General features: G+C 31.2%; 1 protein-coding gene across 6 annotated transcripts in view; it reads right to left on the reverse strand.

The window, feature by feature from the left end:
• Positions 1-18,047, reverse strand: part of LOC118185255 (uncharacterized) — a 472,173-nt gene that overhangs the window by 14,501 nt on the left and 439,625 nt on the right. For all 6 annotated transcript variants that reach the window (XM_085816706.1, XM_085816708.1, XM_085816705.1 and 3 more), the window contains 2 exons: positions 14,679-14,777; positions 7,236-7,314 (listed from right to left, as the gene is read on the reverse strand). In XM_085816706.1, the coding sequence (XP_085672832.1) occupies positions 7,236-7,314; positions 14,679-14,777 (178 nt within the window). The remainder of the gene's footprint in view (positions 1-7,235; positions 7,315-14,678; positions 14,778-18,047) is intronic.

Consider the following 18,047-nt stretch of genomic DNA (forward strand, 5'->3'; position numbering starts at 1 on the left):
CTTATAATATTTTGAAAAAAAATTTAAACTGCGAATACAAAACTTGCGTTAAATAAAACACATTAAGAGCATTAAACTATTGTTCCCATTTTTGAAACTTTAGAATTATTATTTTTAGGAAAAAATATGAAAAATAAATCCATGCTCTCACTGGGTATCAAACTGGAGTCTTACACTAGCTCTACTTACACTTGCTTATCAGTGAACAAAAAGAGTGAGCAGGAAAACTTTGTTTAAATGTTAAAATGTTATTGTTCAAATAAAGTACAGATAATTTTTGATTAAAACAATATTACTATGGCACAAGTAATAAATTGAAGTCTTCTTTTTTTCTACTACACAGAAAAGCAAAAAATTGCATGACAAACATACACATCTGCGATTATTATTTGGAAACAAACACTTTCACCTTTGTGTGCAGTTAATTAGCTTAGTTATTAAATCAAATAAATAGTGAAATATTGTTTGCATCCAATAATTTCAAATAAGTTCTGGATAAAAGAAATATTCATAGCTACAAATGAAATAAGAAATTCTTTAAATTTGCAAGATATTTTATTTTTTACTTTATTAAAAAAACTTTTGATACTTTTGTAGTCAGCATTAATCAGCTTATGATTCCTTAGAGGTGTGGGGGATGAAATAAAACTGCTAAACACTCAGATGGAAAATAAAATCAGATTTTTTAAATACGTTTTTGGTAAAATTGCTAATATTCTAGAAAACCAAATCATGTTCATCTTATATTTCTAATGCAATAAATAAAATAATAATAATAATAATAATAATAAAAAAAAAAAAAAAAAAAAAAAAAAAAAAAAAAAAAAAAAACACTTTGATGATTTAAGACTAATTTGGGTAATTAGTAAAACCTGCAAGAAAGGGATTCATATGTTAAAAGGGGCTGTTTATTTTCAAATGAAGGAATTTAGCTTTAATATCATTCGACAGTCTACACGAAACGATTTTCTTGGCTGAATTTCTCATAGAGCAACAATTTGGATTAAGGATCTGCACATGCGCCAAAAATCAGGTCATGTTCTCTGCCGCGATTTAAGAACTGGTGTTCACTGCTCACTAGCGTATGATAAAACCGGAGTCTCTAGCCAATAAGATTGCTTTGAGTGATCACGTGCTTTTCTCCTCATTTGGAATAATAAACATGGCTGCATTTCGTTGGAGCGAAACTCAACTAATAGATTTCTATAGAGAAAATGTTGTGTTGTGGGACACGAGTAATGTCAATTTTAAAAATAAAAAATTAAGGGATTATCTTATTTTGGTAAGCTTCGTCTTCCCCATTACTTTATATATTTAAATATTTCCTATTTGGGGTGAAAATTATTTTAACTTCCCCAAGAAAAGTTCCAAAAACTATTAATGACGCTATGTCATGGGTATTAGAAGAAAATATTCAGAAACTACTTGAAACTATGGTCGCACTTATTGAAAAAATTCTAAAAGCAAAATCTCCAGTCGAGAATAAAGCAGCGCAGAGACTCAATTTACTTTGCCGAAAATGGGAGTTAATCAGGTGACGAAGTACATAGCTTTTCCGACACCTCCTACAGAAGCGATCATAGCCTAGTCGTAAAGGGAAGATTAGGTTTTCTTCTCCATGCATCGAGATTGTGAGTTCGATCCCCACCTTAATTTTGGACCTTCTGCGCCTGGAAGAACTTTTTAATTTAGTTTCTCCATCACTAAATTCGAACTGCATGACTTAAAAGTCGCGTTTTATTTTTTCGCCTACGGGTGGGGGTGTTTATTGAATTTTATCGGCTTTCTCTTTATTTTTCTAATGACTGTTAGCCCGTGTTTTAGATCTACTGGTCAAAAGAAAGTCACAAACTCAGTTATGTGTTAATTGAATTTTGTGAAAGCAAATTACAGCCCAATTTAATACAATATTGTTAAATTTTATTCGCTGATTAACTGATAGAGTCATATGATCATAGTTTTCAGACTTTATTAGTTATTTAATTATGCTGATATTAGTTTTTTAATGTTCAATAAATATACTACTTAAGACTTTGCACCTTTATGATATTTCTTATTTAAAATTTTTGCACAGAAATTACACTGTTGCTTTGTAATGTAGTAATTTTTATTCTTTATTACTACTTTTTATTCATATTGGTTTGATATTCATGACATTATTGTCTATTTATTCATTAATAAAGGTTTTGATTTAAAGCACAGTAGTTACTTATTTTTTCTGAAACATGTTTTTTTTATTATTTCAAGATTTAAATGCACAAATAGGAGTGCCAGAAAGTGAAATTTTAAAAATAAATAAATAAATAAATAAAATAAAAAAGGAGTTATCTGTGTACTCAGTACACAAAGAAAAAGCATAATTTTTTTAAAATTTTCCTTCAAACTAAATTTAGCAAAAAATCAAAATCACGTGGCATCATCCGTAAATACTTTCCGAATTGTACCACATCTTCAATACGCAACTCTTGGAGCAGGGTATTACGAAGGGACTATGAATTTCTCGTCGTTTGACCCAATTTCCGGTCCAAACGTATTTTCCCCCCTTCTGTAGCAGTAGCTAAGTTCAAAATCTTAGCTGTATCTACAGTAGCAATTTAAAATAGTCATCCATTATTTTGACTATTTGACAACACCGTAAACTTTGCTTACAAATCGTAGACAGTGTGATGCTGTAGAGGGCGTGAACACTTCCTTTCATAGTGATTGGCTGAGTGAATTCCTGTACTAACGAGAAAATCGTTCCATGTGGACAGGCGAGCTATCTCAGATATTGTCGGCCAGCTAAGTCGGCCGAGAAAATCGCTACGTGTAGACAGGACTATACAGTTCATAATATGAAGGAATTTTCAGTTAGTGGTAAAAAATAACCAAATATTTCCATCTCACTTTATGCATTATACATTAACAAAACTGGAAGAAATTTATATCTCTATATATGTGTGTGTGTGATATTTTAATGCAGTCATAGTGGCGGAGGACGAAGGCATTATAACACAGCTAGCAAAACTGAGCTTCAAGTAGCACAATCTTTTTTTTTTTCATGTCTATCAAATAATTTCTTAGTAGACAATATACTTTTTTGATCATAGTTAAATACAATAATTTTTATGTACACTGCTCAAAAAAAAAAAATGGGACAGTCCTATATCTCCCGATCTACTGGGCCGATTGACAAAATTCAAATTGCGTTTTTCATGTCTCGAAAGCGCGACTTAAGATATATATTAGATTTATATATAGCACTATTCTAACATACGTATTTTGACACAAAATCGAACTTTTTCTGAAATAACATACCAATTTTTTTACATATTTCGATTCTACGACTCAAATTACGCCTAAATATGAAATTTTGTAAAATTTGGAGCGAAATTTACGGAGAAATTCACAAATTTATGTTGGTACTTTTTTGTCAGTTTGCACCAAGGATACTTCACTTGGCGAATTTCTTAATATATGGCAACCTAGTTTCCTTTCCCGTGAGAGGAAAAAAAGTCACCATCGTTCCTTTTTTCCAAATAATATTCTTTATATTATATTTTTAATTATAACTTATTATTTTAAGTAATTTTTTCGTTTTCGAATTTCATTTTAATTGTTTAAGTTGCACTTTTTTTTTTTTTTTCGAATAACAGTTTTAAAAATTTCTATTTACCTATTGGAACTGTGTAAATAAAGGTGCAGCATTTATTTTTTTTTTTTTCAAATAGTTTTCTTTATATATATTTTTCGTCATAGTTATTATTTTAGGTAATTTTTAAATTTTTATACTTTTATTTTAATTGTTTGTGTTGCATTGTCTCTACAGATAATTTTTTTAAAATTTTCTATTTATTCCTTCGAACTGAGCATTTTAAATATATTTATTAATATCAATTTTTCAGAATTTGATTTTATTTATTTGAATTGCGTTTCTTTCAGAAGAATACTTTGTAACCCAGACTACGATGAATTTGAAAACTACATACTGTATTAAAAGAGAAAATACATTAAAGCACAGTTTTACACGCCTTTCAATGTTCCGTTCAGAAAAGATATATATAAATAAGAGAGATGTATAACTGACATTTTAACTTAGGATGACTTGCACACACTGCTTTAAACAGTTTTATCATTGTGCCCATTGCCTTACACAATTTTATCCTACATTTGGTTTCTTAAAATGTTATTCCTATTTTAGTCAAATATTTTATTTTTGAAATCGCAAGAATCAAATATCATAACATTGAAAAGTTTTAAATTAAAAAAAAATACAAATACTAAATTTTACGAAAAAATTTATTTTTCTTCTCTTTTTCTTTAAGCATTCTGAAAGTATATTAAAAAGTATCCAACTTTTCGAAACATTTTGGTATTTCTGACAATCATTTTAAATAAAGTTATCGCCTTCCATTTCATAAAGGCCCACAAATGGCCGAGCGGTAAAGATGCTGATCACTGGTAGGTTCGGTCCGAGGTTTGAATCCCGCGAACAGGCTGGTTGCATGGGTGTTTTCGTGGTTTTCCCGATGTGTAACGTGTATACGAGCCAGTTTCCCTTAGAAAGTCCTCCACGAAGGCATCCCTCCCTTTAGGCAGATAGCCCTCGTGTGCTTTGCCATAATTAAATAATCCAATCCAATCCTTAATTAAATATAATTGATTTGTAACTTCTACTAGAACTGGCGTTAAGAATTGAAGTGCAAATAAATAATATCGTGTGCAATCTTGATTAATATAAAATTAAAAATATTTGCACAGAAAAATATTTGCATTCAGACAGTTTTTTGAAATATTTGCAATTACTTTATAAGAAGGATTTATTAATAACCATAATAATTAGTTATTATATTACTGATGAATAGGAATCGGTTCTTGACAATTACGTTCTAAATTAGAATTTTAAGAATTATTAGAATTTTAAATTAGAATAATGAAAATACGCTACGCACAAAAATACATTTTAGGATAAAAAATGAGTTGATTTTTTATGTTTTAAAATTTCTTGAATTATTTAATAAAAATTTTATCCTCGTTGTTAATTGAATTCAGAATGTTGGGTGTCGTTTATATAATTATTCTTACTTGTCTGCGGAATCTGCTGACTTATCCAGCGATTAAGTAGATACAGATCATTTCAACATAACCATTGAACTTCCATTAATTCAGTCTCTAGAGGGTTATATATTTATATCATAATTTGACTTTTATAAAAATGATTATTCTAAATCTTATGTTTCTATAAAAATATACTGTGCTTTAAAAATATGGATGATAGTACCAGCCGCTCTTTCAGCCACTTCAAAAGCATCAGTTTGTTTAGAAATAAATTGTGCAATTAATGTCATAAAATTCAAATAAACATCAAACAAAAATTCTCAGTTTTAGACAATTCGATTTAAACGAAGTAAAGTAGTAGCAGACGATAAAACGAAGGTAAAAATTTACTCTTATTAAAAAAAAAAAAAAAAAAAAAAAGAGAAATTTAAAAAAAAATATTAAAAAATTTATTTAAAAAAATAGCTTTTCATATAGTATTAATAAATATTTATTATGCATCATGTAATAAATGTCATATAATTAATTCTCCGTAAAATTTTACTTGAAATTTAAGGTTAAAAATAGCTGTGGCAATACAGTGTAACAAAAATCCATAGACCACATTTGGCGTTATTATTGCTCAAAAAAAAGATACCAAATTTCAAAATGCGAAAATATGTAAATTTGTGTATATCTTAGAAAATTTTGAATAAAAAAGTCTAATTTTTTGCAGATATGCTTAAAAATATACCTACTTTAAGATGATGGTAAAAATTTTATAGGTTATAATTCAAAATTTTTTTCGAAAAATTTATAAAAATTATTTAAAAATAGAAATTTAAAAAATAAAACACAAAAAATGGGTAAATTTTATTTGGAATGAACCTAAATTTCGAAATGTGAGAGAAAAAATCAAAAAAGTTTAATAAAAAAAGAGATATAAATAAATATTTGCCAAATTCAATTAACATTGAGGAGCTAAAATTTTGAGAGCTAATATTTCAAAAACTACTCGTACGATAATTACAAAACTTGGTATTCTGGCATAATTTGAGTCGTAGAATCGAAATATGTAAAAAAATTGGTATGTTATTTCAGAAAAAGTCCGATTTTGTGTCAAAATACCTATGTTAGAATAGTGCTATATATAAATCTAATATATATCCTAAGTCGCGCTTTTGAGACATTAAGAACGCAATTTGAATTTCGTGAATCCCCCCCAGTAGAATGGGAGATATAGCACTGTCCCATTTTTTTTTTTTTTTTTTTTTGAGCAGTGTACATGAGTTTTAAAAGTACGATGTAAGCATCAGGAAAACATAGAAGCACAGAGATTTTTGCATGGCAGAAGTTAGGAAAAGGAATGATGCAATTACTCGCAAATCAGTATTTATACTACATAGGTGCATATGTACAGCTAAGCTGTGATTGGTTAATTTTAGGTTTTATTTCCCTTTTCAAGCAGCGTTATGTAACATGGAAAGATCTCAAATATGGGAGACCATAAAATCTAGAATAGTCAATTTTGAGGTTGTCAATTATTTCCTAGTGCAGCAAATTTTTTTTTTATAAACATCATTTAATTTTGAATGACGAATTTCTTAATACATATCTTCATAACTAACGGAAGACAAGGGGTGCTAAACATGCCTCATAATTTAAGATACGCTATTACATCTAATTAGCTAGCTGAGGCTAAGCGACAGGCTGTCATCAGGAGGGTGAAGGAGAGAAAGAGAAAGAATACATAGTTAATAGTTATTTATACTAGGTAGGTGCACGTGTACCAGCTCAGCTGAGATTGGTTAATTTTCTATTTTAGTTTCTTTTGTCAAGCAGCATTATGTAACATTGAAAGATCTCAAATTTGGGAAAAAAGATGAACTTAGGGTGTGAATATAAAATTTATAACAATCAATTTTGAGGTCGCCAATAATTTAACATAGCCATTGTATTTTATTATATCTTATATATATATATATATATATATAGAGAGAGAGAGAGAGACAGAATTTATTAATCCTTCATTTGGTGTAGTTATTTACTAGACTTTTTCTATGCTGAAAGTAATGGAGGAAAATGTGCTAAAAAGAACCATGCCAGCTCAAGGGTGAAAACAAGTGTTTTCATAATAATGTGTTTAAAAAATACAGTAAAATGGTGTATTTAAAAATAATCCTAATTCTAAGTATATAAATAACAAAAGAAATATTTACATGTTTACGTCTTAATTTGCGTTCATATTCTTCTTCTGATTTGAGGTAGTCCATAACTTCAAATTTTATCCTTTCAAAACTATAAAAATAAAATAAGTATTTAAAAATTATATTCTTTGAAACCAATTTAGCAAAGAATAAGATAAAAACAATTATAAATACAGTATTAAAAATGAACATTATATAGTTTTTCATAGGAGGTAGTGAATAGAAACCAACTAAACTGGTTTATGTTAGTAAATTAAGCTGACTATATTATCATGCAATTTAATATCGGGTTAATATTAAGTAGCAGAGATTTTTTTTAACAATGAATTAAAATTTTTTTAACAATGAATGTATACTATTGTTTATAAATTCCTGTATTTACTTGAATAATCCACATATATTTTTTTGAAAAAAATATTAATTAAAAAAATCTCAGAGCACAGATTATTGAAAGCATTCCCCCCCTCCCCAATCGGCTGTACAGTATGAAATCATATGCACATAGAAAGAAACAAATTCAAGTAAAAATTTCACCAGACTTGATTAGGAAAAAAGTCCAAGATCCAGGACTTCAGTGATTTCAAACTTTAGATCATCAGTTTAACTGCTTCCCTTACAAATTTTTTTGAAAAAATTGCAAAAAATCATCACATTTTTTCATTTTATTATTAAATACAACAAAATGAAACAAATCAAAATATGTAGGTTTTAAGTTGAATTTTTTGAAGGTGTAAAAGCATTTATTTTTAACATTAGTTTACTATCCCGAGTTATCTCGGGCAAACGAAAAAAAAGTTAAATATTAATCTTTGTATGATAGTTTTTGAAACAAGGGACAACATAGAGTGATACCTGACGTCCTACACTGGTATCTGGTCTCTTTTCTTACTGGCTTACCACTGGAATCTCTTTCACGGGAGCACAAAGTACACTGTCTCGTTGGATTTGATTTTTTTAAATTTTTTCCCCACCTTTTCATAATCACTATCTGAAAAATCATCGCTTTCGCTATCTTCCATCATCGCCATTATTTTATTTTTTTCCAACGCATGCATCCTTCTTTATACATTACTAATCCACAAGCCAACGTATACTATACAATAGGGAAACACGCGACTAGTGCCTCCAAAAGAACCGCACAACCAACAAAATTTGGCAAACTGCCAATCAAAGCTGAATATTTCCTTTCATTTCCTCCTGACCGAGTAAAGCCGTGATAAAAGAAATCGTACTAACAAATTCTGCATCTCCCGAGTTTTCTTGGGATAATAATTAACTGCAATATATACGTACCCGAGATAACTCGGGATAATCAGGCAAGCGGTTAAAATGTAAGATGATATTAAACAGAGCAACATTGAAGCTTCTGTTATTGTTTAGGCCAGATAGAAATCTCCTAACATCCACAACCCCATTCAAGGGATGAAAATGTGATATTGTACCATCAATGGCCATGATGCCACTTCCCTGGGTAAGAAGGTTTTGAATGGGACAAGCAGGAATGTCAGTTAGTCTGAGAAAAATCACATTTACCACACATACATTTTAATATTGATTAAAACAACTGCTTTCTTAAAAAAAAAGAAGCAGGTATTTTAATCAATATTCACCATTTCTAGACTCTGTTAGGGAAGGAAAGAAATGTTTCTATATTATATTACATATAGTATATGTGTATATATACCGGGTGGCCATAATTAAACTGACAGTGCTCACAGTGTTCTGTAGCGCGATCTATTTGCAAGAATGATGCCACATTTTGTAGGAAGATTAAACAAGATGGGGAACGAAGGATTCCACGAAAAAAAATTAGTTCCAAAAGTCACCGCTAGGGAAATATTTGGTGCTGTGTAATAGAAAATCGAATGTTAACAAATGCAAATTAATATGAAATAAAATTACCTTTTATTATGCACATTTTCTGATTTAGTTCAAGTGCAATATGGCAACACTTTTAAAAAAGCATAAAATCTACATAAACACCGATAAAGTCTTGTGATCTGTAATATCACGTACGCTGAGCAGCAGAAGAAGTTCTTTATTCAAATTTCACATTACATCCATTCGCACATTGCCAGCTGCTTGGGTTTTAAAAGGTAACGTGTTACGTTTCGAATCAATCAGATTGAAAATTTATGTGCAATGTCTCCTTCTTTAGTTGAGCATGCCTTACTGGTAAAATTCTTTTACCTCAACCAGTGCAACGCGTCAGCCATTCTTCATGCTTTTAGAACGTAAAAAAAAAAAAAAAAAATGCGTAAAGGTAACAGTCTTGTGTCAGTTAATGGGCTAAAAGCAATGGTTGCAACGTTTGAGAAAACAGGTTCTCTGAAGGTTCAGTTAGGCAGAGGACAATAACCAGTACAACAGGATACAATCAAAGCAGTTTCCACGGCGATTGTCGACAGAGGACCAGACAATATTGCTGATAGCTCTAGCACTCGTGGAGTAGGTCGGAATATGGATATGCCTTACAGTACGGTACGGAAAATCTTACGAAAGATTATCAACTTTTATCCACTTCTATCCGTAAAAGATCAGCCATGTACAGGAGTTACTATACCCTGACCATGCTAAGCGATTGACTTTTGCTCTCACCTTTCTTGCCAGAATGGAGGTGGATGATGCTTGGCCGTGGAAAATCTTATGGGGAGACGAGGCCCACTTTTACCTGAATGGAACTGTGAATACCCAGAACTGCCGAATTTGGGATGACAAATCACCACATGCAGTCACAGCAATTCCCTTACATTCACCAAAGGTAACTGTTTGGTGTGGGTTCACAGCAGAATTTATCACAGGTTCATTCTTCTATGAGAACATTACCCTGACAGGACCGGAAACCTGTTCTGTTAACGGAGAGAAATATCGCCACATGTTGAACAGCTTTGTCACTCTGGCACTTCAGCAAAGACAATGCCTGGGGGGAAATCATTTTCATGCAAGATGGAGCCCCTCCACACGATGCTGTCCGGGTGCAACAGATGCTACGACAGAAATTCACAACAGAAAGAGTCATTAGCCGCTACTTTCCAACTGCATGGCCACCTCGGTCACCTGATCTTACCCCATGCAACTTCTGGCTATGGGGTTACCTCAAGTCCAAGGTCTATCAAGGAGTGGTCCAGGACCTGACTACGTTGAAGGATAACATATCACGGACTGTATGGGAGATTCCTGCAGACATGTTACTTTCTGCTGTTGTGCATACTGTGCACAGAATGCAATATGTGATCCACAACAATGGCAGCCACACAGAACCTCATTTGAATGCAAAATAAAAGGTAATTTTCGTATTGATTTGCATTTGTTAACACTCTATTTTCTATTACACAGCGCCAAATATTCCCCTAGTGGTGACTTTTGGAACTAATTTGTTTTTTCGCGGAATCCTTCGTCCCCCGTCTTGTTTAATCTTCCTACAAAATGTGGTGTTATTCTCGCAAATAGATAGCGCTACAGAACACTGTGAGCACTGTCAGTTTAATTATAGACACCCTGTATATATATTTGGCTGACAACTCAGATGTCCGGATATTAGATTATTCTGGTTATTGAAGGTCCAGAATTTGGACTTTGTACTGTAATTCAAAATATAGTAAAACTTCAGTTCACAAATTTAATTTGTTTCTGAATGCTGTTCATCGACTGGAATATTCATAAACTGAAATAGTTATCTCTGTAGCATTTAATGTAAAATTTATTTTCCATGTACATTAACTCATTCCTGGACTATACAAGATTGTATTAACTCATTCCTGGACTACACAAGATTGTATTAACTCATTTCTGGACTACACAAGATTGTTTACTTTAACCTTGCAACAGCACTTTACACATAAATTTATAACTTAAAACCAATCGGAATCAGTAAATATATATATAAAAAAATATATTAACAATATTACTTAGATAAAATAGAGCAAAAATAAGATACAAAGAAGAGCGGATGGCACACTGTACAATGACAAAAAACAGAATTTGGATGTGAAATTCTCTTCCATAAAAACATCATATAATTATCTTATTAGGTATCTTTGTTTATCTTTTCTTTGTCTCAAGTCTGCTTGAGACTCAATGGGCCTCTGTTCCACTTTAAAATTCGTCCAGTGTGATCTATTGTTGCCTCTGTTTTAAACTGTTTCTAAAGTGAGGTGTGAGGTATGGAATGGTTCTCAAAATCTTTGCCTGCAGCCCAATCTGCATAATCTCCTCTATAGTGAGTTTGTGGTCCTGTAAGTCGTTTGCTGTTTGTTTATGAAAATTAAGTGACGAAAATAATTAGAATGATATTTTCAGAACTCCCAGAATATTAATTATATGGCTTAGGTTACCTCAAAACACATTAAAAAGGCACATGTTGGAACACTTCAGTGTTCATAACTCAAGGCATAATTCATCCGAGACGTTTTCTATTGAGATAGTAAATCAAATTGTTCAAGAAGTTAACTAATAATGATTCAAGGTTACACTGTATTAGACAGAATAGGAGGTAATATATTATGGAAGAAATCAGATGAAGTTTTAATACACAAGAGTAACTGGACAAGGATAAACTGAATGAGATTTCATAAAAAATAAAATAATGATTAGTTGCTTATAGTTGTTATATTTTAATGAATAATCATGAAAAAATGTAAGAATTATTTTTCACATTTGTTTAGTAATAAATAAATTAAGTTGTTTTGATGCAGGCAGAGTGAATAGGTACAATGGCATTGAATTGCAAGCTTCAGCAGGTCACAGAAACAGCAGTTCCAGCAGCATTAAATGATTTGAGTCACAGGAAGCAGCAGTTCTCAAAAATGGAAATTTTGCATGATTCACATCTGATTGACATAATGCAAAAAATCTGATGTGTACACCACATGACTTCCTTGTACGGAATATTATATTATATGCATTTTTTCTTGCATTTCATTTAAACTCATTGGATTTAATTAAATCTACTTCGCCGACAGCGCATAAACTACAATAGAATAAATGCATTCTTTAAAATTCACTCTAGTATTTGTTTACCATAGCGACACTCTGGTGCTAGATTCACTTAACAGTATTATATTTCGTTCATATTATAACTCATAACGCACAAAATTTATATCATATAAAAAATAGAATTATCTAATCGTTGCCACATGTTCTATTCAAATACTATAATAAAGCTAGAATGATGTATAAAAGAAATTAAGCAAACAAAACAAAAAAGAAACAGTTTTTCACAGATGATTGAGTATTTCTCATTCAATTAATTCAGTTCTCACTTTGCGAGAAGGCAAAAATACATAAAAACTCAAATTACCTATATAAAAAATTATCTAGTAAATCTTAAACACTTATTTCCTCAAAAAAATTCCAGAAAGGATTAAACATGATTTAATTGGCAATAATAAATGATAGCGTTATCTTTGTTGTTGTGAAGCTAAGTTTCTCTAGATTGGGAACAAATCCACTAGTCTGCTGTTTCAAATGTAAACAATCAATGGCCGCCATAAAAAAAAAGGCTTAGCGGCACTTATACAACTTTAAAATTGTTGATAATTCTAAAAATATTGCATACAGATTTACTAAAGGCATAAAAACTACATAATTCAATCATTTTTAAAGCAAAAACTGTACAATTTACAAACATATACGAGTAAAGAAACTGAGATCACTGAGCCGGGTAACAGAGTGGATGTATATATAAATATATTTATATACATTTGGTGCGGCTGATTGCAACCAAAATACGAGGTGCACATCTACATGTTATAGCAGTCCCATATACAAAATTTCAACGTTCTGATGCTACTCGTTTTTAAGTTATGCGAGATACGTACGTACATACGTTTGTACAGACGCCATGAAAAATTCCCTTCAGAATTCATTTTAAAGCAGTTTTATAATTTTTTTGAAGGAAACGAGTCTTTTATTCTGTCCTTATGTACAGATATCATGCAAAAACATCGTTAAATTGCATTCGATAGCGGTCAAAATGGATATTTTCGTTGAAATATGCTGCCTGAAACTTTTCGCGATTACAATACTTCCTTTTTACTTCGTAGAAAGAAGTAAAAATGGAAAAACTGAGCTACATCATTCTGTAGACTGATGATAGATGCTTTTAAAACAAACAAAAAATTTAGATATTATTATGGGGTGATCTTTAAGAATTTTTCAAAAGTTTCCCTCTAAGCTGAGAGACTAACATGTGGACAATCAGGGCATTCATTATACACATAACCTGGTTAATAATGCCATTACATGAGACATATGATCTTTAATTTATCTTTCACATGGCAGAGTGCTACCATTTAAAATGGGATAAGATCTTCAACTTATCATCAAATCAATAATAAGCAGATACAATAATAAAATAGAAAAGATGAAGCAGAAAACCTATTTCTTAGTAATTTATGACTTAATTATATCTTAAATGATATCTATAATTGACATAATTCACAATACATTTAATTGACATAATTTACAATATAACCAAATGATACTTTTATAAACATCTGCAGCATTATTGTAACTAATAATGAGATGCTTCTGAAGTTAACTGTTAATAACTCAATAGAAAATAGTTTATTTTTATAAAATATATAAGGTTTGTTTAAAAAAACTAGTATTTTTAACAAAATTATGGAAAAATTCTTCACTTCAAGATCACAAGGAAGAGATAACTGTTTTTGATAGTGTTTGCAAAAGCATTTTTGAAAATATAAATTAAGTCCAGTAGAAAATGTGCGTAACTTACAGCTGTTTAAGACACAATAACACGCCGAATAAATACTAATTCAGAAGTAAAACAACAAAAATCAGCGTTATACCTACAAAATTTTCACAGGACTAGTTTCGATGGTTTTACCGAACCATCATCTTCAGCCGCAAAACCGCAAATTGCATTTACCGCAAAACCGCAAACATTTGCAAATTACCGCAAAACATTTGCGGTTTTGCAGCTGAAGATGATGGTTCGGTAAAACCATCGAAACTAGTCCTGTGAAAATTTTGTAGGTATAATGCTGATTTTTGTTGTTTGACTTCTGAATTACAGCTGTTTGTTAAAAAATTATGAAAACTTATTATGGCAAAAATATGCTCTGAAAAATTATTTGTTACTTGCACCAATAATACAAACTAATGCCCTTTGCAAATATGCTATGCAATGAAACATTTTAAAAGCAACAATTCTTAAAGATTTAAGTACAAACAATTAATAAAATTAACAATATAATGAATTGAAACTGCATGGCTTGTTTGTGTTTATTCAATATGAATATCTTCCAGATATTTCTGGCCTAAGCTACATAGCTCAGTTAACAGGTACTCAGCCTTTTTTCTTAAAAGTTACACCTTGAATATGTATTTGATAATACAATTTACAGAATATTTATAATCAGAACTTATAAAGGGAGTTATAGAAAGATAAAAAATTTTCATTAGAATAGACAAAGATTAGCTCAAACACACCTGTTTAAAAATTGGTCACATGCAGTTTTCTCTTGATGTCCAGGAGATGAAATTTTTCCAGCAGTTACTAATTTTTTTCGGAGAACTAACATCTTTTCACTAAACCAGTAATAAATGTGCAATTATAAGAAACAGTAATCAACATGAAACTGGATGTGCATACACCAATAAAATATGAGAATAAAAAATTCTTACACAAGAATTATTCATTTAAAAAATAATAATATACTTTAAAATAGCTGTTTGCAAAATATGTCCATAAAAAATAAGAATTCAGATACTAAATAAATTTTAAAATATCATAAGAGAAAAACTAATGTTCAGATAATTGCCAAAGCAATATATACCTCTAGTGCCTAACTTCAGTATGTAGTGGAACTAATTCAGAATTGCAGAATCTACCTATATTTCATGCATGTTATTTAAGATGTATTAACCTTATATGAAATTCAGTTGTATTTCTTAAAAATACAATACAAGGCAAATACTAATTATAGATACATTTAATTTATGATTTAGAATTGACCTTTACACAAGAATGATTAACCAAAGCAAAAGAAAATGAGTTCAAAAAATATTTAATTTGGACAATTGTGACTTACTTAATATAACTGAAATAAAAATAAGCCTTTATTCATATATAAATAATCATATATTATATATTTAAAGGACATTATATTTAGGATTTCAGTTTCATATGAAGTAAAAAGAATGTAAATTTTTTCTCAAATGAAAAATAGTTTTCATGCAGCAGCAGCTCATATTAATTACCTACCCACTAAAAAACTGCAATATGAAAATATCAGATTGAAGTTTAACCTCTGAAAGAGTTTACAGCTGAAGTTTTGAGAAATTAAAAAATACAAAAAACATCTAATTATATAAAAAAAAAATCAACTTGATCTTTATAGAGTCATTAGGGTGTTCGATGCTGGAAACATTAAAAATAAGCAATGCCCTCACCAGGATTGGAAGTTTTTGACCTTCTGAATACATGTTGAATGCGCTTCTCATTACATCATGGACGCATGCAAAAGGGTGATAAAAAATACCTTATATACTCCTGCTTTCAAAGGGTGAATGGGGATGAGGGGACCTAGTTGCTAAATCCTGCTGGTGACTAATTATCGTCCACTTGTACAGTCATTAGGGTGTTTGATGCACAAGACATGAAAAATTAGCAATACCCACCCTGGGACTCGAATCCTGGACTTCTCAAAAATGTGTTGAGTATGCTTCGAATTACACCTTGAAGGCATGCAGAAAGGTGCAAAAAAATACATTATATACTTTCCCTTTTAAAGAACAAGTGGGGATTAGGGGACCCAGTCACCAAATCTTGGTGGTGACAAATGATAGTCCACCACCTTTTAATTTAGGTGCCAGTTGTAGAGGCATTAAGTTAATGCTGAAAAGTGAAAAATGTGCAATGCCCTTACCAGGATTCGAACTCCGGACACCTCCTGAATATGAATGTACTTCTAGTTACACCACAAAGGAAAAGGAGGGAAGGAAGGAGAAAATACCTGTATATTCCTGCTTTTAAAGGGTGACTGGAGATGAGGGGACACAGTCGCTAAATCCTGATGCAGAATCTAGCTATATTATATTTTGGATTATAATATAGCCACTATTGTTCACTACCTTTTAGTTCAATCACCACTTGTACAGTCATTAGAGTTTTTGATGCAAGGGACATGACAAACGAGCAAAACCTTTACTAGGATTTGAATTCTGGACCTCCTGAATATGCATTGAGTATGTTTCTAATTACACCACAAAGACATGCGGGAAAGAAAGGAAGAAAATACCTTATATCTTAATAAGCAGACATCAATTTAATACAAGTAACAATTTAAAGCTAAGTATTAGGATAGCCCATAAGTTTAAGAATCAGTCCTCCAGATATCAAAGAAACAGAACAGAAAATTGTGTAATTTAGCCCAAAGTGGCTGGAGTGCCTTTATTCGGTCATGAGATTTCTTTGTCACTTGGTATATAAGAAATATTAAAGGAAAATATTCCAAATTATATTTAATGATTATAATTTAAAATATTTTTTCTTAGTTTCTTTAATAATATACATGTCATCTTAATGAACAGAAATTTAAGGAAACAGAGACTAAAATTATAATTATAAGAATTTAACTAATACAGAAGCTGTACACAGATTTTTTAGACAATTTTACTTTGTTGTAAAAAAATTATTTCTGCTCGGAACTTTTTTTTTGAACTTTTTTTTTGAACTATATTTTTCAAAGTATAAGTTATGAACTGCTACTTGACAATTTTGTTTTGATGCAAGGGCGTTTTTAAAGAAGCAATGGATGGAAGACTATGTTTCTGTTCTTTCCGAAGAAAATTGTTCATATCTAATTATTAAAAAAACTGTGAAAGCCCCAATTTTTCAATATGTAGAGATACGACAGGTAATATTATCAAAAAGAAAGGAAAAAATCCTCAAAGTTGGATTCAAGTGAAAAACCTGTTCCATATACATATCCAAGGGAAACAACAGAATGTTTTGGATGTTGCAAAGGCAAGATCCTTAATGTTAAAATAAAATCCGCCAAGTCCAAAAGACAGTTGCAAAATTATTAAAATGCTCAGTGTCAACTGTACACAAAGTGATTATGGCTGATTTAAATCTTAAAAAGGCAAAAAGACATGATGTCCATTGTCTTTCTCCACAAAACATCGCCATATGCAGAATGCACTGCAGAATTCTTTATGAGAAATGTTGGTGTTGGTGTATTTAATTATGGCAAAGCAGACTAGGGCTATCTGCCTAAGGGGAGGGATGCCTTTCGTGGAGGACTTTCTAAGGGAAACTGGCTCGTATACACGTTACACATGGGGAAAACCACGAAAACGCCCATGCAGCCAGCCCGTTCGCGGGATTCGAACCTCTGACCGAACTACCAGTGTTCAGCGACTTTACCGCTCGGCCGTTGGTGGGCTCCCTTTATGTGAAATGTGCAAAACGTGTCCATTCTTAATGAGAATTCTTTATGAGAAAAATCTTGATAAAAATAGAAAAATGTCGTCACAACAGATGAACCTTGGGTGTATCTAAATGACTGCAATAAACACAGATCCATTTATTATCATCAAAAAGAAGAAAAAAATTTTAAAACATGGTTCAAGGAATTTAAAGAAAGTTTTTCTAAGGGATTTATGATTGTTGCTCACATGGAGGTAGGAAAGGGAGGAGGGGCCAACCCGTGCTAAAAGTGAAGCACTGCTTTGAAGCTTGGGTCACCAGACGGGGTGTTCTTTGTTTACATTCAGAAGCTCGCTTGACAAGATTCTGATAGTATTTCGACACACGACAGTTCCATAGAAATCGAAAAAGGGACACTTTCGCAT

The sequence above is a fragment of the Stegodyphus dumicola genome, chromosome 5, assembly GCF_044657685.1.
Source record: "Stegodyphus dumicola isolate Sdum_Otavi_A_Nest chromosome 5, ASM4465768v1".
Lineage (NCBI taxonomy): Eukaryota > Metazoa > Arthropoda > Arachnida > Araneae > Eresidae > Stegodyphus > Stegodyphus dumicola.